This window comes from Leptodactylus fuscus, chromosome 9, assembly GCF_031893055.1.
Source record: "Leptodactylus fuscus isolate aLepFus1 chromosome 9, aLepFus1.hap2, whole genome shotgun sequence".
Classification (NCBI taxonomy): domain Eukaryota; kingdom Metazoa; phylum Chordata; class Amphibia; order Anura; family Leptodactylidae; genus Leptodactylus; species Leptodactylus fuscus.
The window spans coordinates 13,232,732-13,259,183 of record NC_134273.1 but is presented as its reverse complement, the minus strand read 5'-3'; the positions used below and the strand labels follow the sequence as shown (position 1 = coordinate 13,259,183).

The window sequence follows — 26,452 nt, the reverse complement described above, 5'->3', positions numbered from 1 at the left end:
AGACATAATGCAATTCGTCCTCGGCAATTCCTTCATTCTTCAAGGTTTCGTGATGAAGTGAGGTAGAAGAGGTGCACTGGTCAGGTCCGTTTTGTGAAGAACATGCCACTTTTGATGCGCACTTTCCTTCAGTAGTATCATCATCATCATCATCTGTAAGAGTTGGGGAGTCTCTTCTATAATAAGTTCCTCCTAAAGCTTCAGGCGTCTGCTCCGTCTCTGACAAACAAGGCAAATCTAAATGACTCTGATCCTGAGAAGAGGAAGAGTGACCGGCCTCCTCATCGCTCACATGTAGTCCTTCCATACTGTCCTTTTCAGACACCCCATCTGAGCTATTGCACCTGACGGTCTCGGAGGCGTTGCTTTCCACCTCTCCACCATCACTTTCGCCATCCTGGAGGCCACCGTTAGCCATGTCGTCCTCCCTAGACCGTCCCCTCTTCCTAACGTCAGCTTTAGGTTTGTTCTTCTCATTCCTTTGAGGACAAGCAAAATATCTGTAGGCTGCCCGGAATCGCTCTAAGATGTACTCGTACACCATCTGGCTGTTGAGACTCCTTGCGACGTTCCTCTTTAGTGCAAATGGATCTAGAGAAAGCGGAACATAGAATGTTTTAGAATCTCATTGCAACGATTTACCTCTTACTGAACAGCTCGAGTGAAAATAGTGCAAGATACTAACCAACATCAGGCCATGGCGTCAGGCGGGTTTACAAAAAGCGCTTTCTGTGCGGGCAACTCTCTTATTAGTCCCCGTGCACACAATGACCATACTTGTTATCAGTGCTGTGTGTTATTTTGGATCCATACTAATAATGGATAGGAGAAGGACCCATTTGTCTTTACGTACCATGGACATGGCAGGTTTTTTCAGGACTGAGCCAAAAACCATGTATCAGGCCCTATTCCTGTCTGCCTGGTCTTGTCTAATCAAGCCTTAGGGTCCATGGAAAATATGGACAGTGTGAGGATACAAACAAACAAATGTCTGCTATATTGTAATTTTGGGTGCCCCAGCAGCCCACTCTGCACAGGAACTGCAGCACAGCTTTATAGAAAGGACTAAAATACTGATGACCTTCCTTAGGATAGGTCAACAATACCAGATCGGTAGGGATCCAACACCCAGCACCCCCGATGATCAGCTGTTTTTAAGAGAGAGTAACATCCAGATGAGTGCTGCTACTTACCAAGCTTGGCATTGAACTTTGTAAAGCAACTGTGCTAGGAATGGGGACTGAGCTGAACACAGGCCATGTGACTGATGAAAGGGACATAATATGACCTGGGAAGTGAAAGCGACTCTGATCGAAGCACCGCTGACATGGGGGGGGGGATCCCGGAAGTCAGACCTCCTCCCATCTACCCATTCTAAGGATAGGTCACATTTGAATCCAGTGTCCCACACAGCCAGGTAACCAGTAGCAGGTAAAAACAATGAAGGAGCTGCAGCCCCTTCCTTCTTAAAGAGGACCTTTCACCATATCCAGGCACAGGCAGTGTTATATACTGCCAGAAAGCTGACAGTGCGCTGAATTCAGCGCACTGTCGGCTTTCCCGATCTGTGCCCGGTGTGAAGAGCTTACGGTCCGGTACCGTAGCTCTTCTATGGTCAGAAGGGCGTTTCTGACCATTAGCCAGAGACGTCCTTCTGCCTCGCGGCGCCAATCGCGCTGTCAAGTGGAGCGGGGAGGAACGCCCCCTCCCTCTGCTCACACAGCTTGTCCGTAGACGAGCATTATCAGGAGAGGGAGGGGGCGTTCCTCCCCGCTCCACAGCACAGCGCGATTGGCGCCGCGAGGCAGAAGGACGTCTCTGGCTAATGGTCAGAAACGCCCTTCTGACTGTAAAGCGCTACGGTACCGGGACCGATAGCGCTTTACACCGGGCACGGATCGGGAAAGCCGACAGTGCGCTGAACTCAGCGAACTGTCAGCTTTCTGGCAGTATATAACACTGCCTGTGCCCGGATATGGTGAAAGGTCCTCTTTAAGATTGGTAGGGGTTGTATAAGTCAGATCTCACTGACCATAAAGTGAATTCATAAAACTTGTGACATGCCTTCTCTTTAAGAGGTAGAAGTATCCCTTTAATGAGTTGTGCATATACACCAGTAGGACAGGATCTGAGTAGACTTTTACTATTAAAGGTCCCGTTCCCGTAGTAGAATCTGCCACTGATATTGAGGTGGATCTATCCTGATTCTACCTCCCATTGTACTTAGTGGGAGGCAGAAAAGACAACAGGACATTGAAAAAAAAAAAAATAGGCTCCTGCTCAGGCTTTCCATCCGCGGCTGATTCAGCTGCAGAGTCCGCGCTCGAGACTCAACTCCCTGCTGGTTGGACCCATTCATCTGAGCCTAACCAGGAGGAAAGTCGAAGCAGAACATCTTCATTCTGCCAGGGTGACCATCCTGAGGTCAGTGATCGGCTGCAGTGGTCACATGTACTTGTGAGACACATCACCACTGCAAGACGAGTCAATGAGACCAGAGCAGCACCGGCCCGTCAGGGTAATTACCATGTGAGTAATGGCTCCTACAGCTCCATCATATTAACAGGCAACCGAAGGGTGAAAGCGAAAAATGACAAATATTCACCTTCTATGGCTATACGTCTTTTTGGCCAGTTCTTGTTCTCTCTGCTCAGCAGGTTTTGTACTCGCACGCTGATCACGTATTCTTCCATTGCAAATTCCAACGTATAAAATCTGAGCAACTCCAACCACAGCTGTCCTAGAGCTACCTGGTGAGACCGCTCGAACACCAGGCGGCACTGCAAAGGAAAAGGGACACGTCAGCTTTTAGTGTGCAATGAAGTGGTTGGTGACTGTCTAGTCCTCACTATAAAAGGTTTTTGTTCTCAGTTTCCCTCAGGTAGTATTAGATCAGATTCCTGGCACCCCCGCTGATCAGCCATTTCAAAGTCCTCCATTTACTCAAGGTGCTATACGTATAAGTATAGACTGTGCAGGGAATTGCAAATTGTAGTGTTCACTGCAAGTGAACAAAGTTGCAACACTTTGCACATCCGCTACCATGTAGACAGCATGCAATGTAAATAATAAAGAGGACTGCCTATAAACAGCTGATCGGCTGGGCCCCTACAGAGTTAATATTCATGACCTAACCTAAGGATACCGTAGATCAGCAGAATCAGGAGACCTCCACCTATTCTAGGGATAGGCCATATGGCGTGTCCTTTACGCTCAGACTGGATTACTTGCCTTCCCATGCTTCTCTTTATTCCTCCGGTTCTCAGCTTCAGATGCTGCGTTCCTGCGGTGGTTCTCAGCCCTTCCTCGTCCATCCATTCCCAGGTTATTCTTGCCGTCATTGCTGGCTGGTCTGTACTCCCATTCTACATACTTCTCGTCAGATAAACCCTTCAGATGATAGTCATCCAGTCTCTTTGTTTCAAAGCCATCTACCTATTGTTCAGGAGGCAGAAATGGTGATATTAAGACTGCACATGATATATACATATATACAACCCTCTCCTAATGGGAGGTACAGTCTCCCCCATTCCATCACTAGCCTATGGCCAGCAGCATTCTCCTCCGATAAAACCTTACAAGCCTGCAGAAAATCTTTCCTTATTTCCCATCTGTAAGGAGACCCCCACAACAGAGGGAGGAGATACGAGAAGGGTCTCATCTCCAGCACCAGTCTATGATGCCTCTGCCTCCGGATTAGAGTGCTCGGCCTGCAGACTCTGTCTGAACCGTTTCTGGGTGAAGGAATTGTACGCTCTTGATGATGATGTTATCACAAGTCCTTCAGTTTTACCAGCCATGGAGACTGCACTGAAAATGCAAGGCTGCCATTATCGGTGCAGTTTATGCTTGAGAGTCCCTGCTTTGTGCCATGGCCGACACTGGCATGGACCTGGGCCTCACCAGCCAGCGGGGCCTGGCCTCACCATTTGAGAAGGACGGCTATAGTGTAATGCAAAGGTTATCAAAACCATGACTGAAACGCTTACCCAGGATCCTAAGTATGCTGGAAGGATTGGTGGCTGTCTTTTCTGCAGAAAAAATACCACCATTAAGGCAAAAGAGTAAGATGGGATCCCACCTTCTGCTTGGCAGTCGATGTGGCATAGCTGAAATAGACAAAAGGAGAATCAGGTAGAACAATCGAATCTGACTTTTATAGGATCAGGCAAATGACAAGGTCCCGTCTGAGAGATTACTCACCCTTGCCCAGTAGCGGAAGGCCAACACCAAGGGGATGAGCGCGGGCTCCAGTCTGCCTACTGCTGCCAATAATTCGGTGGTAAGGCACGCTGTGTCATTTCCGGCACTAACTTTGCATGTTAATCCACTGGGGAGGAAAAAAAAACATCACGAGGGTATTAGCATACAAAATACTGCTCTCCAGTGTGTAACATTCAGTGACAATGACAGTAAGTATCAGCCATTGTGCTATATTTCCAATACATGTCAAGAATTAGGATCGATACAAGTTATCGCGTTCGCCGCAGACGGTTACTCACCTCTTCTTGTCTTTGCAAAATACAACAGGAACCTTTGCATGGAAATCAGACTCAACATCTACAAAGCGAGCTGGATATGAAAAAAGGGGAAGCATTACGTGTGAACGGTCACATACAAGCTTGTAACAGGATACAAAGCATTAAACTTGTATTCCAGTTAGAACAAGTTACTCCATTGTGATTGCTGGGACCCCACCAGTCTTGAGAAACAGGACGTTTTGCCACCCAGTTTCGTCCCGATCACCTGGTCGTACAGCGGGCGTCACTCCGTTCATGTGAATTTCATTTGATTTCCAGCAGTCCTCATTCAGATGAATGGAGCGGCAAACGTTGCCCTGGTTGCAAATGGGTTGCAATACAGCCTGGCTACATTGTTCTAACTGGAATATCCCATATGATATCAGTATTCTGATCCTTTTCACATATTGCCATAATCCTGGTTGCAGATGACGGAGATGACAGGAAACAAAAAAATCACTTACCACAATTTTTTAGAATATCAAGAACTTGGATTAGAACATCTGGCTGACTCATCTGAAAGAGACAGGAAGGGAACATTGTAAAAGGGAACAACCAAAGCAGAGTCTCCCCCTTGCTTAGACCCCCAGCGATCAGCCCGCATCTGCGGATGAACCTTGCAATACATTTTCAATTCCCAGAAGCGCGACCACAATGGAAAGCAAGTATTGCAAAAAGGACAATGTTGATATAATGGAGGACAGTCTTTGTATCACACTCGTCACCCTGGGCAAGTGATTTTGCAGGAGGAAGCCGTGGCCAGCTAGGTATTGGCAAAATGTAATAGTAGGCCCCATCTGATTCTAAGTTTTGTATGGTGCAACCAGCGGTGCGTTTATAAGAAGCTTCCTGCGCTGGTTCATAAAGGATGAGATTGCCCCAATAGCGCCCATATACTCTATCAATAAAGTTTTATTTAGTCCTTCGATTTCCCATCACACATACCTTAGCTGGAAACTTTACATCTATGTTAACGTCACTCGTCTTAAATGCAAATCTTGTCAGCGACGATCCGTACATCCTCAGGGAACACTCTGAAAGGAGAGAGGAAGAAGCCAGTGGATTTATTACAGGAATCCATCAGATCTCGTACAGGCCTTTGTGCAGTGGTGTACGTGCTACGAGAAGAGGCCGAGGTCGCTTCTGGTCGCCACTGCCCCACTTATGGGATTTTTAAACTATCCTCTACAGCTAAATGAAGGCATTTCTCAACCCAAAATTGGGTCAGAGACTGGGACTCCCCGCATTATAGTGTATATGGTGCTAGGAGTCCCTGCCATGTAAGGTATATCGTATAGGACAGACAGAAGAGCTGCAGGGAGGCATCAGGGATTACTAAGTTGCAAGGAATCTGGGTCTCCTGACTGGGTTTGGGTCCAGACCCTATTCTCCCATGTCCATGGGGTTTAAAGGGTTATTCCAATCTTAGACTGAGATCGCCTATGCCGGGCACTTTCCCTCTGGCGCGGTATACAAACTGATGCCAGAATACAGTAGAGCGCACTTGCTGACACTCCATTCCTTGTTCAGGGGACTGACGGACACAGCCGAGCACAACCTGGGAAAATCAGGACATAAATATGTAACATGGCAGCTGCCCCAGATCAGCGAGCGTCCATGTCCTATTCTGTACCCGACTTACTGCTCTGTAAGGAGAACCTGATATCTTGTCTCTGTATACATACTGGAGCTCCATATGGTGAGTGCATGTGGTAAAGCCATCACCTCCGGAGCCCCGTGCAGCCTGCAGTAACTAATGCTGCGATTTATCCTGTGCCGTCTGTCTCATACAGGAGATTGTTAGCCGTAACACTGTAGCCGTGATGCCGGTGGACTCCAGCTCCACTCCCATTCCCTTCCTGCTGTATACCTTGTATATGGCTTCCAGCAGTTAGATCAGCTGATCATTGTAGGACCCAGTTGGGCGACCCCCACCGTTCAGATACTAATGACCTATCCTATGGATCCGTTGGACTACATTAAAAACTCTCACTTAAGATTTTTCCTAGCCCACAGTATTAGGGATAAGTGTCCGATCTCTGGGGGTCTGACCAACGAGACAGTCAGCAATCCTGGAAATGGGGATTCCCGAGTCCGCTATGTAAATGAGGTGGAGGCGTGCATGTTTGACCGCAAGTCTATTCACTTATATGGGAGTAATAGAGCTGACATAAGCTCATTACCACTCCATTCACACACAGGACTTGGGAACCCCCTTATTGTGATCAGCGAGGTCTGACCACTGGGACAGTATCAGACATTACATTGGCTGCCTATACATTACAGAATACAATATAACCTTCTCCCCCTCCCCCACAAGGCTCTCCATAATGCCGCACCTCCGTACATTTCCTCCCTCAGCTCTGTATACCGCCCAACCCGTGTTCTCCGTTCACTCAATGACCTAACACTTACATCCTCTATTATCAGAACCTCCCCCGCTCGTATACAAGACTTCTCCCGAGCTACACCACTTCTCTGGAATGCTCTACCCCGGACAATCAGATTAACTCCCAACTTCTACAGCTTCAAACGCAAACTAAAGACGCATCTTATCAGACAGGCCGATCACCTAAACCCTTCTGTAGTTACTTATCAAATAAATGTCTAGACCACGGTATAAGCAATGTGACCTCTGATGCCGCCCCTGCTGCCTCTTGTGTCACCCCCTCTACCTAAGTTCTTGCGAGCAGGGCCCTCGGTCCCATCGGGTACATTTTGTAAAGTGCTGCGGAATATGTTGGCGCTATAGAAATAAAATGTATTATTATTAATATTATTATTAACTACTGGCATTTTGACAACCAGCATCCAATGATTGACCTTTCACAAGGTGATAACGTAGCGCCCCCTGCACGTGCACCTAGTACAATACATAATGTAGTAAAGCAAGGTATAGATAGAAAGGCTGCCTTCACAGTCAGCAGATACCTGATAGCTCTGCACTGCACTATTTGGCGTCCATTTACATGCCCCACATGTGCTAATCCCTCCTGAGAACTAATTTGGCACTGAGGAGAGAAGCTTATACAACATGTCTATTGTACTGCAAGCAAACTGTACGCCCGCAGGCATGCTAAGTATTGGAGTCAGGTCACACTGTGCGGGTTTCGCTTCACCAGTCAGGTCTATTGAAGGAGGCAGCTCTCACAGCTCGGATGCATTTCCATTACAATAGAATAGATAGACACGGCTTACATTAAAATATCCAAGTTAAAACAAGAGAAAACCCTGAAGGAAGACGACTCCAGAAAGGATGATATGGCCTCTTGGGTGGATACCTGGGGCCCCCACGGCCTCTCAAAACTCTTACCAATTGGCGTACTATGACAGTAAAATATTATATAGGTCCCTGCCAGGAAGGGAAGTGTTAAACTTTAAAAATGTAAATACATAATGTCACACATGGGAGCCGTAGGTGCAGCAATGCCTGTGTGGACTGGGGACTGGTTTTGGCATCTGTGTATGCTGCACCATAGTAGGACGCCATCGATTGCCTTGCACAGACGCAGGATAGGGCATCAGTATCTGATCAGTGGCGGTCTGACTCCTGGCCCCCATACAGATCAGTTGTTGTGGCAACCTCTGTATACTGGAAGCGGTTGCACTGGATGGAGGGTGCGTGCCGTCTGCTCCTATTCAAGAAACAGGAGTCCACGTGTAGCGGTGCCAGCGAACTACGACTCCATTATACTACTTGAACAGGAGCGGGGCAGGCCACGTGCAGCAGCTTCCAGCACCTGTAGGCTACCGATAGCCGATCTGGGTAGGGTCTAGGTGTTGGACCACCACAGATCAGATGCTGATGACCTATCCTGAAGTCTAGGGAATAGAGTCACATACCCATAACCAGTCCATTACAATACAATACACATACCTGATAATCTAATCTGGATAATTTTCTCCATCTCGTTAACAATTTCCTGCCTGGACAGGAAGTCCTCCTGAGATACCCCATGTTCCTTTGCTGCATTCACAAGAGTCACACCCAAAGCTTCAATCTGAGCAGCTGAAGGAGGGGGAAGGGAGCGCAGTTCGTTCTCCTCCTGCTTCTCCTGAAAAATAATTTAGATAAGTAATTAATGAATATTTGATACGTCGGTAGATACAAGTAATTGTTCTGGAAAATACTGTAAAGATGGCTGTATACTCATGTACACATCTCATGCAAGTGTCCTGAATGGGGAGGGGAAAGGAAGCCACTGCTGGACACCTCTGATGAAAAATCCCCAGGGATCAAACGGGTTGGGCATGTTAAAATCCAATAAGCCTGATCCTTTGGAAGCGTTGGGAAGCTCCGATACACATTAGATGGTCAGCGGCTGGCTCTGCAAAATTGGCAGGTTTAGCCAATATTATTATAATGTCTATGGCCTGCTTAATATTAGAGCGATGGATCACCTGTAGCATTCAGGTCTACCGATGGATCAACTCCTATCTGGACATCAGGGTAGCAGACGTCTTAGGTCATCCAATTACTGGGTACAATGGTAGGCTCTAGTAAAGACCCCTGCCCCACCGGATAATGAAGTCTGTTGTGTGATAGGATCACCCATAGTTATCATACAATAAGCCATGTGATAATGGATCTAAAGCCTCAGGCGCAGCGTCTAATAGAGGGAGGAGGTACAGGCAAAACCAGCCAGCAGGCAATGAGGCCACGTCCATGATCGCCTGCGTTTCCAGAGGTACAGCAGACTAGAAAGGATACCAGTCGTCTGCTATCTACATTGCAAGCTTTTGTAGATCACTTTAACGCCTTTGGCACTGCTCAGATGGTTTTGCTTTTTACAAACATGACAAAGTTTCTTAAAGGGATTCTACTATTAAAACCTCTTTTTTTGTGGATAAGACATCGGAATAGCCTTTAGAAAGGCTATTCGTCTCTTACCTTTAGATGTGATCTCCGCCGCGCCGTTCCTTAGAAATACCAGTTTTTAGCGGTATGTAAATTAGTTCTCTGGCAGCGATGGGGGCGGGCCACAGCGCTGAAGATGCAATGGGGGCGTCCCCGCTGCAGCTCAAGAACACGATCCTGCGACGCCTCTATCTTCGGCTGGATCCTCCCCTTCTCTGTCGTCTTCCTCCTGCGTCACCTCCGACGCCTGCGCAGTTTGTTCTGCCAGTGAGACACTAGTAGAGCCGACTGCGCATGCTGGCCGGCAGCCATTTTTGGGAGGCCGCTCTTGTTCTTGTAGTTCAATGCCGGAGCGGCCTCCCAAAAATGGCCACCGGCTGGCATTCGCACTCGGCTCTGCTGGTGTCTCACTGGCAGACCCAACTGCGCAGGAGGAAGACGACAGAGAAGGGGAGGATCCAGCCGAAGATAGAGGCGTCGCAGGATCGTGTTCTCGAGCTGCAGTGCAGACGCCCCATCACATTTCCAGCGCTGGGGCCCGCCCCCATCGCTGCGAGAGAACTAATTTGCATACCGGTAAAAAAACGGTATTTCTAAGGAACGGCGCGGCGGAGATCACATCTAAAGGTAAATGACGAATAGCCTTTCTAAAGGCCATTCCAACGTCTTATCCACAAAAAAAAGAGGTTTTAATGGTAGAATGCCTTTAAACACGACAATGGAGGTGAATGTCAGATTTTCACGCTGCCATAGGAGATTATGCAGTACATGGAGCTCGGTTAGGGCTCTCAGTCATCATGTGAAGATAATATTGACTTAATTTCTCTTTAAAGGAGTATTCTAACCATAGAAATATGTGACATATCCATAGGACAAAGCAGTAATGTCTGATAGGTGCAGTTCCTATTATGTATCCAACTCCAGCAAATATCCATGCCATGCATACAACCATATTTTCCGTATACTATGCCATAGGACCGAGCCACAAAAAGCAGAGCAGGTCCCATTCCTGTCTATCTTTGCAACTTGGTCTAATCTATTTTATTCATAGGGTTCCTGAAAAACATGGAGAGCATAAGGATGGCATCCATGTGCTGTCCGTTTCATTTTCACGGACTTATACAGTTGTGTACAGACGAGACCTTACCCTTCGGATACTGGAACACATAACGTCCACGGTACGGTTTAGGCAACATTCACATCTGTGCTGGAGCCATCCACTGCAAAGTCTATATGAAAAATTCCTGAACGGTCACCTTTCCCATCTGGCAATGTTATTGAATTGATCCCAGCCGGACCCCTTCATAGTTGCCGTCCGTCATATGACGGATCCGTTTTATTGCTTAATCAGTTTTTCTGGTCCAATGATGGGACGCAGATGTGAATGCACCCAAACCGTTTACCAAGACGGATTCTTAAAGCTGCACAATAAAAATGATCAGCAGATAACCTTCAGTACAGTCAAAAATTTGCAAAAAGAGAAAATCCAGACAATAATAAACTTAAAATGCATGCAAAAATAGATAGATCCGTGGTGGACCAGTAAGGCTGGACGGACGAATCTCCTCCAGGTCATCATCTACTTACCATTTGCTCCAGGGTAACATACATCACGCACAAACACAAGCTGCAAGCGAATAACTGGCCAAAAAACAAAGCGATTTTTACCAGAATATTCTTTTTGTGCCGCTTCTCCTTAATATGCTTGTGAGCTCCTTGGACGTTCTCGATGTGCACGGAGCAGAGCTTGCATAGGTACTGGCAGTTGGAGAAGTCTGGAGATCTCTAAAAGAAGTGCGAGAAGGTGGGGGGGGGATAGTTAAACATCCGGCATTATTACAATGACAATAGACTCGTTGTCAGACGAATTGTCTTACAGATTGGTGTCTGTGCGCCCTGCGCTTTCAGAAATCTGCATAGTTCTGCCCCCATTGCCTGACAAAGCAGATCGTTTACATGGGGCTTCCATGTTGGCCCGGTGTCTCCTCTAGGTTTTGCATGATATACGATATGCAGAGATAGAGCTGGGGATTTCATGCAGCCCATTGTGGCCACTAACATCTGTGGTTTACAAGATAAAGGGCCAGAGGACAATAGTGGCTGCTGGTGGGTGACTAGTAATTGCATATGTTAGTATACTTACAAGGAGTTGTCTGGGCCATCTTAAGATGCTAGGTGGGGGTCCAACACCAGGAGGCCTGCAGCTTCAGATGAGCACCGCTGAAAGCAATGCACAGCGGCCTCCCTCGTATAGTGGCTGTGCTCGGTATTGCAGCCAAGCCCTATTCACTTGAATGGGGGTGAACTGCAAACAGACTACGTGCAGGTCACATGCCTGTGGAATGAAAGCAGCACTCAAGGGGGCGCTGCGATCACTTTCTGCAGGGTTTCCTTCACCAAGAATAGGTCACCAATCTTAAAGGCCTGGACAAACCCTTTAAACTGTTCAATGTAAAAGGGTCTTCCGGTTTAGAAACCCCCCCCCCTATTAGGGAATATCTGAGTGACTTCTGTTCAGATTCCTCATCTCTTGCCCAGAGAAGCGTCCAGGAGGGTCTTTATTGTTGGAGGATCCTATCCTATCTTGCATTACACAGAACCTATTGATGTGAATGGGCACTATATAACACTTCTTATCCCCAGTGGAGGCGCTGTAGAGAAACTGAACCTGTACTACCAGGTTTCCCTACAGATTACACATGATCACTGGGGGTCCCAGCAAGGGGGCTTTATGTTATCAGCTGGGCAATCTGCAAAGACATGTGCACAATCCCTGCAGATGGTCAAGGAGTTCCCGTTATAGTGAACCTTTTATACCTGTTTCTTCTGTAGGTTGCTGAGTATCAAGGCAAATATATATATATCTACTAAAGGAAGAGGTTAGAGGTATAGTTACATAGAACTACACATATATCATGGGGTGAACAATTAAAATAAATTGTGAACTCCAAAAGTAGGCCCCAGTTCATTGATGGCAGTGCTCTCGTCCGAGTGTGCATGTTTGTTTCAATGGAGAGAAGGGAATAAGTCGCTGCCGGGCACCTATGGCTGCAGGTTGTCTTGTGGGTTGTATTAGTGCCACACACACTTCAGCAGTCAACTCCTTATAGGAGTTTGCCCACAAAGACAGCCTGTCCCCCATCAACAGGCGTCTGTTTGGTGGTGGGTCTGAATGCTGGGATGCCATGGATTGTGAGAATGGGGGGGACCCCTGTACACCCGTCTGAATGGAGAGGTGGTCATGCAGGCACACGGCCACTCCATCCATCTCTGTGAGAAGCGGAGTACAGTGCTTGGCTATCTCTGACATTCCAATAGAAGGCTGTACCCCCTCCATCCAGAGGGGAGCACTAGTGATCCCATTCTCATGATCCGAGGGACACTGGTTGGATTCCCACTGACAGCGGACAGGGAATAAGTGATCTTTATGAGAAAAGCACCTTCTCCAATATGTCCTACACTCATTTTCAATATGAAGATACCAAAAATGGAGGGATTCGCTCTTGGCCCATCACATGGAACAGCAGCCATCTACACAAGCGTCTCGGTGCTCTCTCCCCAGTCACACGCACTATGGCTAAGCCCGTTACCTTCTCTAAGCGGTGGATATAATCCCTCTCCAGCCTCTCCTCTGCTTGTTTCAGGCCCAGTTCCTGGTCCGCCAGCGTCGAGTCCTCTGTACATGTCCTGTCTGAAGACGTCGGCTCCGCAGTAGGACCATTTCCTGAACATTCACCAAGAAGAGAGAAAAACATGTCTGACATTGCACAACTTCACTCTCGACTTTCACTTCTGCCCCAATACATTTCTCATTCCTGGAAGGAGGCCAAGACGTCACAACCCGGGGCCGATCACGTTCTTGCCCGTATAGGATCGCTTCAGCAGTCCCTTATTGTTTTCTGCACATACAACCAATGATCTGGTCACGCTCGGCAGGGCTCCCCAAATTTGACTATTATACGGTCTGTAATAGGGAAACTGTTGTTTCTTTTTAGGGAAGCAACCACTAAACTGAAGATGCTTCAGAATTCATTCATTTCCACAGATCGCTTTCTAAGAGTGAGCACTAGATGGCGGTATAACAATGCCCGCTCCATGCAGTGGATATAGCAGAGCGTGACGTTCCCCGATATCTCAGGAGACTTCACTTTTCCACCCACCAGCTTGTTTACAGGATAATTCCCAATATCATGGAGGTTACAGTCGCTGGGTTATTTCCATCACAATACAGTGAAGGGAAAAGCGGCTCTGTGTGTGCCATGGAGCATTAAAGGGGATGTCCAAAACTGCAGACCTGCCCTTAGTATAGGATTAGTGGGGGATCTGACACCTGGCGCCCCCAATGATCTGCACAGTGTAAGGAGTCGGGCGGCTCCATACAACGTGTAGTGGCCATACTGTGTTACTGCAGCTCAGGTCCTTATCAGTGCAGCAATGTGCAGAGGTCATGGAGGGGAAGTAGGTGCTATATAGAAGTAGATCCTATATTACCCATCTATGGTAATGTTCATTGTAATCTTGCCTGTAATAATAATGCGATGGCTGCGGAGAAGTGATTTCTGCAGCACAGGAATTGTACGATATGTAATTTACAGAAAGCCCACCGGGGGGGCCCTGCCGGTGCCAGCCACAATGCAAACCATTCCTATACCATTATGGCCACGTGTCCACTACCCACAGGACAGGGGATAAGTATCCGATCACTGGGGGCTGCTTTGGGGCCTTTACATGTCTCATGAATGATCAGAGGAGACATTACGAGCATGCTCAGTGTTGTCTCTGCCATTAATAGATTCCCCTGAGCTGACAATGTCCATCTACAACTCCTGAAAGCATTACCAGCACCAAAGAGGACTCCTATAAGTACAATATGGCGTAGACCAGGGGTAGGGAACCTTCGGCTCTCCAGCTGCTGTGAAACTACAACTCCCAACATGCTCCATTCACTTCCATAGGGGTTCCAAGAACAGCAGAGCACGTATGCATGCTGGGAGTTGCAGTTTTGCAGCAGCTGGAGAGCCGTACGTTCCCTATTCCTGGCGTAGACTATAGAGCGTTCCCACCTGCACACTCACCTGGTGAGCTTACTGCGGCAGACGTCTGCAGGTCTCCAGGAGACTCCTCAATCGAAGCCTCGGATTCGCCATGTTTTGCACCGGTTTGTGGACCATTCTCTGAAGGGCCTTTGGGATGGGCAGTGTCCTGATTCCCAGCATCTTTGGATTTTGGATCGCTTTGCTCTGGCTTGTTAACTCGGGATGGTTTAAGGTTTCCTGCTAGCAGCGGAGAAGACCTCTTGGGCTTTGTGTGACCCGAGTCCTGGAGGCCCTGTCCCAAGTCGACTGTCCCACTAGTGCAATTGTTTGAGTTTCCTATACAGATCTTCGAGTCCTCGGCGATCACCCCACAAGGCTCGGCCGCTCTGTCCTTCTTACCGATGACCGTAGAGCTGCCATTGTCATTATCCCGCGCTGGTTTACCGTCCCCTCTATGCTTATGCTTCTGGTTGTTGACGACGCGCACACTTCTGTTCTCCCCACGGCCTGTGCGGGACACCGGCTTCCTTGACTCGTGGTTCACAGGCTTGGAGAGACCATCCATTATTCCACGATTATTTTCACACCATTGGATAAGTTCTTCTCAAGTCACCGCAGCGGTTTGGGGTCGCCACGTCAGGTGAAGAGGCCGCTGCACTGCCTGCGGGGGGCGAGAGATCAATTTAGGTCACGACTCAATGAGCACAACTGGGCACAAACAAGTAATACAGAACTGTATTGTCACTGGTCATAGGTCATTGATATTAGTTCTGAGAGGGTCTGACAGAGGAGACCCCCACACATCTGCTGCTTGGGGACAGAATGGATCCTGGTAATGTTTACAGTGAAGTCTATGGGGCATCGCTGCAGTACCAAAACCCACCACTATGGTGAGTGAGCAGCGCAGTTCTCAGCATGTAAACAATACCAGAAGCTGCACTGTACTGAGGTAGCAGATGCGCAGGGGGTCTCGGACCCTCACATCATGTCCCATGTCCTCCACTAGTTAACCCTTTGCGGGCTCTAGACAACCAAGGTCCTTACATTTACACTTTTCATCCCTAGACCACTCGGCATACTGGAATTAACTCTTTAGACCACCTGGTATATGGAGATGATCCCCTTCACTGCTCTAGTCCACCAGGGATCCTATCATTATGCTCTTTATTGCCTTAGACTATCAGGGCTACTGGAATGAGCCCCCTTAGTGCCCTAGACCTCCAGGGACGCTACCCCGACACTGTCCGAGGCTCGCAGTGCTCCTGTCATTAATCCTCTCATTGCCCTAGACCAGGGGTAGGGAACCTTCGGCTCTCCAGCTGCTGTGAAACTACAACTCCCAGCATGCTCCATTCACTTCCATGGGAGTTCCAAGAACAGCAGAGCCAGTATGCATGCTGGGAGTTGTAGTTTTGCAACAGCTGGAGAGCCGTACCTTCCCTACCCCTGCCCTAGACCATCAGGAATATTGGCATTAACCCTTTTGTACACTAGGTTCCCACTCGTGCCGTCTCTCCCTTGTTTGGGTCCGTTGGGGAACCGTAACAAAACAGAAGCCTCCCTATTGACTGTAATGGGGTCTGTTTGGGGTTTGTCATCTTTAAACTAGATCCGACGGAGCAACACGTCCTCCATGCGCAACATTTTGCTCCGCCGAATATTTGGTGGACACTGCAAGGGAGTCCCTAGTTTCTCTCATACGATTTAGACCCAACATGAAGCTAAAGTCTCAACCATGTGACAGTCAGAGAATGCTGGGAGTTGTAGTTCGGGCTGATCAGGATGCAGGGTGCAGGTCTACAGGCAAAAGACGGGATCGCAAGTGTCAATGGGAATGGGAAGTCAATAGAAATAGAACAAAAAGCATCACCTAAAAATGAAAGGAAATCTCAAAAACCGCTGCGGCGTGAAAGTCCAGCAGATTTACAGTAATCCCCCGGATGACAATACCGCTCATCTGCGGCTCGCTATACTCTCTGGTGGCAGCCATATATCATCAGGCCGAGCCCCGGGCAGTCAGGTGCACGGTTTAACACACAGCAAAACAATTGTACGGCCGCCAGCACCGGCCCTCGCTGCCAAGTCTATACTCTACCGCCTCTCTACACAAACACGCCAACAGAGCGGCCATTCATCCTCTCCACAACGCCAGGCCCACAGCCCCACGCTAAAGAGACTTCACACAACTTGTGCAAAGCCGGAGCCGCAGAAGAACAGCTGGGAGTAGGGACGACTACTTCAAGGTGGACAAGACAATGCCGAGGGTCACGGGGCGTCACGTGCGGAGACATGAGGATGCGCATTCGCTGACTAGCCTGGGCCCTCGAGTTGTGTCTTAGCAGTGTTTAGCGGTTAGGGAAGGTTCACATTTAACGTCCAATCACATCTGTCTTATCCGTCACAGGATAAGAACAACAGACACTCCTTCTGCATTCACCACAATGTAAAACAACATGAAAGACTCCAATGACAAAAGTAAACAAACGTAGCAGAAGAAGCGTCCGCCATGTTTATATTATAGTCATTGGAACGGACACGGACAGACAGGGCTCCATCTGTATCAGTTACCCTACTACAGTCCACAGCCCTGGAACTAGCATAGCTTCATACACTGTGTAATGGGTGGGAGAAGTACAGTATGTCAGGCTCAGCCCCACTGACTCGAATAGGACTGAGCTCTGAAATTTCCCCACTGTGGCACTATAAAGGATTATCCAGAATGGGAAGTTTATTTATGTATTTTCTTATAAAACGAATATATATATATATATATATATATATATATATATATATATATATATATGTATATCGACATCTCTCTCAATGCCCCCGTGCTATAGTAATAAAAATAAGAGTAAAAATAACCAAAGGTGACTCGTCCTTCACCCCTGGAGATACACACGAAGCTACAATGGAGTAGCAGTTCCCGGATTTGCAAAACAATACACTAAAAGGAAGCTGAAAATCCAGAAAAAAAAAAAAAAGTTAGTGTGTCAAATTTAGTTTTGCAGTTCTCAGGGCGAGCTGTAAATCGCTGCAGAATATGTTGGCGATATAAAAGCAAGTCAATTCCAATAATAATAATAATAATAAGGTCAGGAAATAAAATATCAAAGAGGTTCATAATCGAGTGACTACCACTGAGATCAACCCCCGCCTCCCCATCAGCCGTTGTGAGCGACCGGTCACAGCTGATAACCCTGGTGGAAAAACACTGTCAGATACACGACTCCTCTATCAGCTGGTGACACCTCATGTGACAGAAGTGAAACTAGACCCTGCGAGCTGCAGAGAAACCACCGAGCTTCCTGCGTCCTTATTCTATGCATCTGCTCACACAGATCGGGCTCAGGCACGGCAGAGGTTTTCCTGCAGCAAATTTGCAGGGATTCCACCCTTGGCATTGAAAGTGTGAAATACGCTGCAAAATTCCACATGAAGTCACAGGCAGCAGACTCGATGCAGAAATTTCTGCAACTGAACATCAATTCATGGCCAGTCAGGCACCCTCACCCTGGTGGACACCAAGTGTCAGACTGAAGATCCTTGGAGCCGTCAGATAAGATGATACTAGGGGCTAATTCTCCAGCAACCCCAACACGGTGGCTCAGTGGTTAGCACTGTAGCCTTGCAGCACTGGAGTCCTGGGTTGGAATTCCGCTAGGAACAATATCTGCAAGGAGTTTGTATGTTCTCCCCGTGTTTGCGTGGATTTCCTCCCATTCTACAAAGACATACTGATAGGGGAAAATGTACATTGTGATCTCTCTATATATATATCCCTACATGGGGCTCACAATCTACATAAAAAAAATAAAATTCTCCAACAACCCCTAAGAAACAGGCCATTGCACCCTACAAATGTGGGTGTCTACTGCCAACCTATTATTATTATACCCACCATTGGACCCTCTGGTAGTCATGTAGTTACATGGCGGCCATTCAGATGGACGACTCTCCCTGTGATACAAGGACAGCTCAAGTCTGCCCCAATGGGAACCGCTCTTACAAAGCGACACGGCGCCCTGACACAGAGAAGAGGATCCAAATTGGGGACCCCCTTCATGACATCTATATGCCCTACTAGGGTCTACCAATGCTTTTTTCATACAAGACAGCCTAAAAATAATACAGAAAATTCCCTTGATCCTTAAAGGGATAGTCCTACTATGGCAGACAAACAATATACAGGGGGATCCCCTGCCCCATGCACATGGAGGAATGCAAACAGGAAAATCCAATTTGCACATCATCTGGATTTCCTGGCCCAAACTCCATCCAGAGACCCGGACTCCTTGCGTCATAGCAATCTGTGATGAGGAGTCCCTCGCTCCCTCCCTGCAGATCTAATGGCAGGAACTGACTTCTTATCACAGATCACTATATGGGGGGAGCCCAGGATAGAAAATCTATCCAATTTGAGTCCTCTGTGTGCACAGAGCCTGAGACAATGTTGCACTGCCCACGATTCATCTGAATGGCTGCCATGTAATACTACATTTACCTTGTTGCAGTCTCTGGCTGGGGGGAGTCAGACCCCTAATGTGGCGGTAAAGTGATGTCATGGACTGTATAACTACTAAAATGTCAGGGCGCCACATCAGGTGTAGGTTTCACTCACTTCATGCATGGAGCAAAGTAATGGTGGTGTGAACAGAGCCTTAGTGACCCTCCTACAGCTAGGGGCGGCCCAGCCTGTACTGATCTATTCCTGGTGCGGGGCCATTATTATGTTTTATGAAAACAGCTTCGCCTCATCAGCCAAAAATTCCTCTGTAATGAAAAATCTGCCATAGCACACACTTGGTTGGAGAGACATAGTAAATGGAACAGGACATGTCTTATCGGACAGATCTTGGGTTGGCCAAAAACACCACTTTTGCAAATTTCAGAGGAATCTGCTGGCCGGGAACCCTGATGGTGTGCGTCCAACTTATCTCCTGAGCAGGGGTCTCTGATCCCAGTATTCCCTGGACCCCTGCCCAGTCATTCCCATACTCCTACTAGTGTCAGGCTGGCCGACGAGAGAATCAGAGGATCCTATACTGGGCTCAGGGACTAACATAATAATGGTCCATCAGAAGAACCTGAAACTGAAGTGTACTATGGAACCTCAGCCCAACACTGACCAGCTCCCATAGAAGTGAATGCACAATGCCAAGGTCCACTCATTCTCTGCCTGGACGTTGCAGCCATTGGTTCGGGACTGCCTGACCTGATGAGATCACTCCCACTACTGTATGTAGAAGGTTATGGAGGTCTCCAGGATATATCTGAGATGAAGTAGTGCTCATGGGCGCAGGGATCTGTCCTGACTTCTTGTCCAACACACCTTTGAAGAATACTACAAGCCATTTAACAATAGCTGATACCTAAGTCACCTGGACTAAGGATTGATGGTAAGGACTCATGTGCAGAGGTGACTGGTGCGGTGAAGGCTCTGCACTTTGCAGTTGTTGGGTTTTTATTTGTTTGTGTGATATGACTGCAATGTGTGAACACTTTTCTAATGTATCCTTTGGGTAAATAAATGAAAACCGTCTATCAGCCAGTCTGCCATTACTGCGGGCAAACAATACAGCAACGCTCTGTGGCTCTGTTCCCGCTATATGGCCGATTGCAGACAAAACCAGGATGTTCCAATGAGGTGACCCAAAATTGAATTTTCCTACTGTTGACTTATCCCCCCTGTTGGGGGTCCGACACCTGGACCCCACACAGATCAGCTACTGTAGGAGCCTCAGGGTGGACAGGGAGCACGTGCAGCACTGCTCCTATACAAGTAATAGCAGCGCCGTTCACTTCATAGTGGTGATTCCACGCAATTGCAGCACCGCGCTCTGTCCACTATACAGAAGGTTGCTGCAACAGCTGATCTGTGCGGGATCTGGGTGTCGCACCCCCCAGAACACATCCTGATGACCTAACCTGTGGATACACATTTTTGTTGCGATCCGCTACGCGGGGCCTGAGCTTGAAAGGTACTATCCACTTGGGCCCCTCTTTATTCCAGGAGCCATATAGGGGTGGCCATACACACAAGGCTCTGATCCCTGACATACTGATAGTCAGCGTCTGACCGATGCCACGCTCTACATTGGGGTTAGTCGGGAGTCGGACACAGGGCCTGACATTTTACAGGACAAATCCTTGCACCACTTTGTGTTATTTTGCTTTTTTGCTGGCTTCCTATGGAGAGGAGAACAAAGCCTTAGGAGAATGGCAGGACTTGTCCGCTACATAATGTGTATGGGGGTCTCCTAATTCTCCCCCCCCCCCCGTGTATCCTACACCTGTATGATGAATGTGACAGTCATGGCGGAGGGCACAGGGCCAGTCTAGATGTCACTGTGTCGCCCCCACCCAGTGCTGGCCGGATTGTGTTACTAGTTGTCAGTCACACGGCAGAGACAGCCCAGAGCAGACGGCAGGCTGTACCTGACAGCACACCAGCGCTGACGTCACATAAAGAATGTAAACACGGTGACGTCATTAACACACCCCTGCCACACGGAGTAAACACTGCGCCTCACCTGGCCGTCCAGGACCGGGCCCTCCTGACACACAGCGGGCTGACAGGGTCACAGCTCCGGCCGCCCCGCACGGGCCCCCCGACCCTCTCCTGACACACAGTCCGGGCCCGGGATACGAAGGACGCCGAGGTCACCTACCTGAGCTCCCGGCTCAGAGGGAAGGCGAGAGGCCCAGGCGGGGATGCGCGGACTTACTCGGCCCTTACTCCCGAGCTCGCTGCGGGGGGGAGCGCCATGTTCGGCTCCTAGCAGTGAGCAGGCCCCGAACACACAGCTCACACCGCCGCCATGTCCAGCGCGAAGTGCATTGTGGGCCGGGGGTGTGGCCGAGTCTGTCACCGGAGGGGGGCGAGTGTCACTGGTGGTGGTGGCAGCAGCAACGGGGGGTGGGGATGAGGAGACCTGAGGAGGGGGATGAGGGAGACCTGAGGAGGGGGGACGGGGAGACCTGAGGAGGGGGACGGGGAGACCTGAGGAGGGGGATGAGGGGAGACCTGAGGAGGGGGACGAGGAGACCTGAGGAGGGGACAGAGTACTGAGGGACAGACCTGAGGAGGGGGACGGGGAGACCTGAGGAGGGGGATGAGGGAGACCTGAGGAGGGGACGAGGAGACCTGAGGAGGGGACAGAGTACTGAGGGACAGACCTGAGGAGGGGGACGGGGAGACCTGAGGAGGGGACGAGGAGACCTGAGGGGGGGATGAGGGAGACCCGGGGAGGGGGCAAAGTACTGAGGGACAGAACTGAGGAGGGGACCGAGTATTCAGGGAGAGACCTGAGGAAGGGGACGAGGAGACCTGAGGGGGGGGGGGGGATGAGGAGACCTGAGGGGGGGGGGGGGGATGAGGAGACCTGAGGGGGGGGGGGGGATGAGGAGACCTGAGGGGGGGGGGGATGAGGAGACCTGAGGGGGGGGGGGGGGATGAGGAGACCTGAGGGGGGGGGGGATGAGGAGACCTGAGGGGGGGGGGGATGAGGAGACCTGAGGGGGGGGGGGGATGAGGAGACCTGAGGGGGGGGGGGGATGAGGAGACCTGAGGGGGGGGGGGATGAGGAGACCTGAGGGGGGGGGGGGGATGAGGGAGACCTGAGGAGGGGGATGAGGAGACCTGAGGGGGGGGGGGATGAGGGAGACCTGAGGAGGGGGGATGAGGAGACCTGAGGAGGGGGAGGAGGGGACCAAGTACTCAGGAGAAGACCTGAGGAGGGGGGGGATGAGGGAGACCTGAGGAGGGGGATGAGGGAGACCTGAGGAGGGGGATGAGGGAGACCTGAGGAGGAGACCTGAGGAGGGGACAGAGTACTGAGGGACAGACCTGAGGAGGGGGACGGGGAGACCTGAGGAGGGGGACGAGGAGACCTGAGGGGGGGATGAGGGAGACCCGGGGAGGGGGCAAAGTACTGAGGGACAGAACTGAGGAGGGGACCGAGTATTCAGGGAGAGACCTGAGGAAGGGGACGAGGAGACCTGAGGGGGGGGGGGGGGGGATGAGGAGACCTGAGGGGGGGGGGGATGAGGAGACCTGAGGGGGGGGGGGGATGAGGAGACCTGGGGGGGGGGATGAGGAGACCTGAGGGGGGGGGGGGGGATGAGGAGACCTGAGGGGGGGGGGATGAGGAGACCTGAGGGGGGGGGGATGAGGAGACCTGAGGGGGGGGGGGGGGGATGAGGAGACCTGAGGGGGGGGGGATGAGGAGACCTGAGGGGGGGGGGATGAGGAGACCTGAGGGGGGGGGGATGAGGAGACCTGAGGGGGGGGGGGGATGAGGGAGACCTGAGGAGGGGGATGAGGGAGACCTGAGGAGGGGGATGAGGAGACCTGAGGAGGGGGAGGAGGGGACCAAGTACTCAGGGAGAGACCTGAGGAGGGGGGGGGGGATGAGGGAGACCTGAGGAGGGGGATGAGGGAGACCTGAGGAGGGGGATGAGGGAGACCTGAGGAGGGGGATGAGGAGACCTGAGGAGGGGGGAGGAGGGGACCAAGTACTCAGGGAGAGACCTGAGGAGGGGGGGGGGATGAGGAGACCTGAGGAGGGGGATGAGGGAGACCTGAGGAGGGGGATGAGGGAGACCTGAGAAGGGGGATGAGGGGACGAGGAGACCTGAGGAGGGGGATGAGGGAGACCTGAGGAGGGGGATGAGGGAGACCTGAGGAGGGGGATAAGGAGACCTGAGGAAGGGGACGAGGAGACCTGAGGAGGGGGATAAGGAGACCTGAGGAAGGGGACGAGGAGACCTGAGGGGGGGGGGGGGATGAGGAGACCTGAGGGGGGGGGGGATGAGGAGACCTGAGGGGGGGGGGGATGAGGAGACCTGAGGGGGGGGGGATGAGGGAGACCTGAGGGGGGGGGGGATGAGGGAGACCTGAGGAGGGGGATGAGGAGACCAAGTACTCAGGGAGAGACCTGAGGAGGGGGGGGGATGAGGAGACCTGAGGAGGGGGATGAGGGAGACCTGAGGAGGGGGATGAGGGAGACATGAGGAGACCTGAGGAGGGGGGGGGGGATGAGGAGACCTGAGGAGGGGGATGAGGGAGACCTGAGGAGGGGGATGAGGGAGACCTGAGGAGGGGGATGAGGGGACCTGAGGAGGGGACGAGGAGACCTGAGGAGGGGGATGAGGGAGACCTGAGGAGGGGGATGAGGGAGACCTGAGGAGGGGGATAAGGAGACCTGAGGAAGGGGACGAGGAGACCTGAGGAGGGGGATGAGGGAGACCTGAGGAGGGGGATAAGGAGACCTGAGGAAGGGGACGAGGAGACCTGAGGGGGGGGATGAGGGAGACCTGAGGGGGGGGGGATGAGGGAGACCTGAGGGGGGGGGATGAGGGAGACCTGAGGGGGGGGGATGAGGGAGACCTGAGGAGGGGGATGAGGAGACCTGAGGAGGGGGATGAGGGAGACCTGAGGAGGGGGATGAGGAGACCTGAGGAGGGGGATGAGGGAGACCTGAGGAGGGGGATGAGGAGACCTGAGGAGGGGGATGAGGAGACCTGAGGAGGGGGATGAGGGAGACCTGAGGAGGGGGATGAGGAGACCTGAGGAGGGGGATGAGGGAGACCTGAGGAGGGGGATGAGGGAGACCTGAGGAGGAGGATGAGGGAGACCTGAGGAGGGGGATGAGGGAGACCTGAGGAGGGGGATGAGGAGACCTGAGGGGGGGGGGGGATGAGGAGACCTGAGGGGGGGGGGGGGATGAGGAGACCTGAGGGGGGGGGGGGATGAGGAGACCTGAGGGGGGGGGGGGATGAGGAGACCTGAGGGGGGGGGGATGAGGAGACCTGAGGGGGGGGGGATGAGGAGACCTGAGGGGGGGGGGATGAGGAGACCTGAGGGGGGGGGGGGGATGAGGAGACCTGAGGGGGGGGGGGGATGAGGAGACCTGAGGGGGGGGGGGGATGAGGAGACCTGAGGGGGGGGGGGATGAGGAGACCTGAGGGGGGGGGGGATGAGGGAGACCTGAGGAGGGGGATGAGGAGACCTGAGGGGGGGGGGGGGGATGAGGGAGACCTGAGGAGGGGGATGAGGAGACCTGAGGAGGGGACGAGGAGACCTGAGGAGGGGACAGAGTACTGAGGGACAGACCTGAGGAGGGGGACGGGGAGACCTGAGGAGGGGACGAGGAGACCTGAGGGGGGGATGAGGGAGACCCGGGGAGGGGGCAAAGTACTGAGGGACAGAACTGAGGAGGGGACCGAGTATTCAGGGAGAGACCTGAGGAAGGGGACGAGGAGACCTGAGGGGGGGGGGGGGGATGAGGAGACCTGAGGGGGGGGGGATGAGGAGACCTGAGGGGGGGGGGGATGAGGAGACCTGGGGGGGGGGATGAGGAGACCTGAGGGGGGGGGGGATGAGGAGACCTGAGGGGGGGGGGATGAGGAGACCTGAGGGGGGGGGGATGAGGAGACCTGAGGGGGGGGGGATGAGGAGACCTGAGGGGGGGGGGGGATGAGGGAGACCTGAGGAGGGGGATGAGGGAGACCTGAGGAGGGGGATGAGGAGACCTGAGGAGGGGGAGGAGGGGACCAAGTACTCAGGGAGAGACCTGAGGAGGGGGGGGGGATGAGGGAGACCTGAGGAGGGGGATGAGGGAGACCTGAGGAGGGGGATGAGGGAGACCTGAGGAGGGGGATGAGGAGACCTGAGGAGGGGGAGGAGGGGACCAAGTACTCAGGGAGAGACCTGAGGAGGGGGGGGGGATGAGGAGACCTGAGGAGGGGGATGAGGGAGACCTGAGGAGGGGGATGAGGGAGACCTGAGAAGGGGGATGAGGGGACGAGGAGACCTGAGGAGGGGGATGAGGGAGACCTGAGGAGGGGGATGAGGGAGACCTGAGGAGGGGGATAAGGAGACCTGAGGAAGGGGACGAGGAGACCTGAGGAGGGGGATAAGGAGACCTGAGGAAGGGGACGAGGAGACCTGAGGGGGGGGGGGGGGATGAGGAGACCTGAGGGGGGGGGGATGAGGAGACCTGAGGGGGGGGGGGATGAGGAGACCTGAGGGGGGGGGGATGAGGGAGACCTGAGGGGGGGGGGGATGAGGGAGACCTGAGGAGGGGGATGAGGAGACCAAGTACTCAGGGAGAGACCTGAGGAGGGGGGGGGATGAGGAGACCTGAGGAGGGGGATGAGGGAGACCTGAGGAGGGGGATGAGGGAGACATGAGGAGACCTGAGGAGGGGACCAAGTACTCAGGGAGAGACCTGAGGAGGGGGGGGGGGATGAGGAGACCTGAGGAGGGGGATGAGGGAGACCTGAGGAGGGGGATGAGGGAGACCTGAGGAGGGGGATGAGGGGACCTGAGGAGGGGACGAGGAGACCTGAGGAGGGGGATGAGGGAGACCTGAGGAGGGGGATGAGGGAGACCTGAGGAGGGGGATAAGGAGACCTGAGGAAGGGGACGAGGAGACCTGAGGAGGGGGATGAGGGAGACCTGAGGAGGGGGATAAGGAGACCTGAGGAAGGGGACGAGGAGACCTGAGGGGGGGGATGAGGGAGACCTGAGGGGGGGGGATGAGGGAGACCTGAGGGGGGGGGATGAGGGAGACCTGAGGGGGGGGGATGAGGGAGACCTGAGGAGGGGGATGAGGAGACCTGAGGAGGGGGATGAGGGAGACCTGAGGAGGGGGATGAGGAGACCTGAGGAGGGGGATGAGGAGACCTGAGGAGGGGGATGAGGGAGACCTGAGGAGGGGGATGAGGAGACCTGAGGAGGGGGATGAGGGAGACCTGAGGAGGGGGATGAGGGAGACCTGAGGAGGAGGATGAGGGAGACCTGAGGAGGGGGATGAGGGAGACCTGAGGAGGGGGATGAGGAGACCTGAGGGGGGGGGGACGAGGAGACCTGAAGGGGGGGGGGGACGAGGAGACCTGAGGAGGAGGATGAGGAGACCTGAGGAGGGGGATGAGGGAGACCTGAGGAGGGGGATGAGGGAGACCTGAGGAGGGGGATGAGGGAGACCTGAGGAGGGGGATGAGGAGACCTGAGGAGGGGGATGAGGGAGACC

General features: G+C 52.0%; 1 protein-coding gene across 2 annotated transcripts in view; it reads right to left on the bottom strand.

Moving 5' to 3' along the window:
* TUT4 (terminal uridylyl transferase 4) overlaps positions 1-21,239 on the bottom strand; it is a 35,539-nt gene extending 14,300 nt beyond the window's left edge. The window contains exons 1-13 of one of the 2 annotated variants that reach the window (XM_075287857.1): positions 20,948-21,239; positions 14,454-15,075; positions 12,969-13,102; positions 11,047-11,163; positions 8,398-8,575; positions 5,466-5,554; positions 4,985-5,036; positions 4,503-4,572; positions 4,204-4,330; positions 3,990-4,109; positions 3,232-3,435; positions 2,606-2,780; positions 1-591 (exon numbers count right to left, since the gene is read on the bottom strand). The exon at positions 1-591 is cut by the window's left edge and continues 29 nt beyond it. In XM_075287857.1, coding sequence (XP_075143958.1) covers positions 1-591; positions 2,606-2,780; positions 3,232-3,435; positions 3,990-4,109; positions 4,204-4,330; positions 4,503-4,572; positions 4,985-5,036; positions 5,466-5,554; positions 8,398-8,575; positions 11,047-11,163; positions 12,969-13,102; positions 14,454-14,979 — 2,383 coding nt within the window. In that variant the 5' untranslated portion in view covers positions 14,980-15,075; positions 20,948-21,239. The remainder of the gene's footprint in view (positions 592-2,605; positions 2,781-3,231; positions 3,436-3,989; positions 4,110-4,203; positions 4,331-4,502; positions 4,573-4,984; positions 5,037-5,465; positions 5,555-8,397; positions 8,576-11,046; positions 11,164-12,968; positions 13,103-14,453; positions 15,076-20,947) is intronic. The other variant, XM_075287856.1, reaches the window with a different exon arrangement.
* Positions 21,240-26,452: the final 5,213 nt, after the last annotated feature.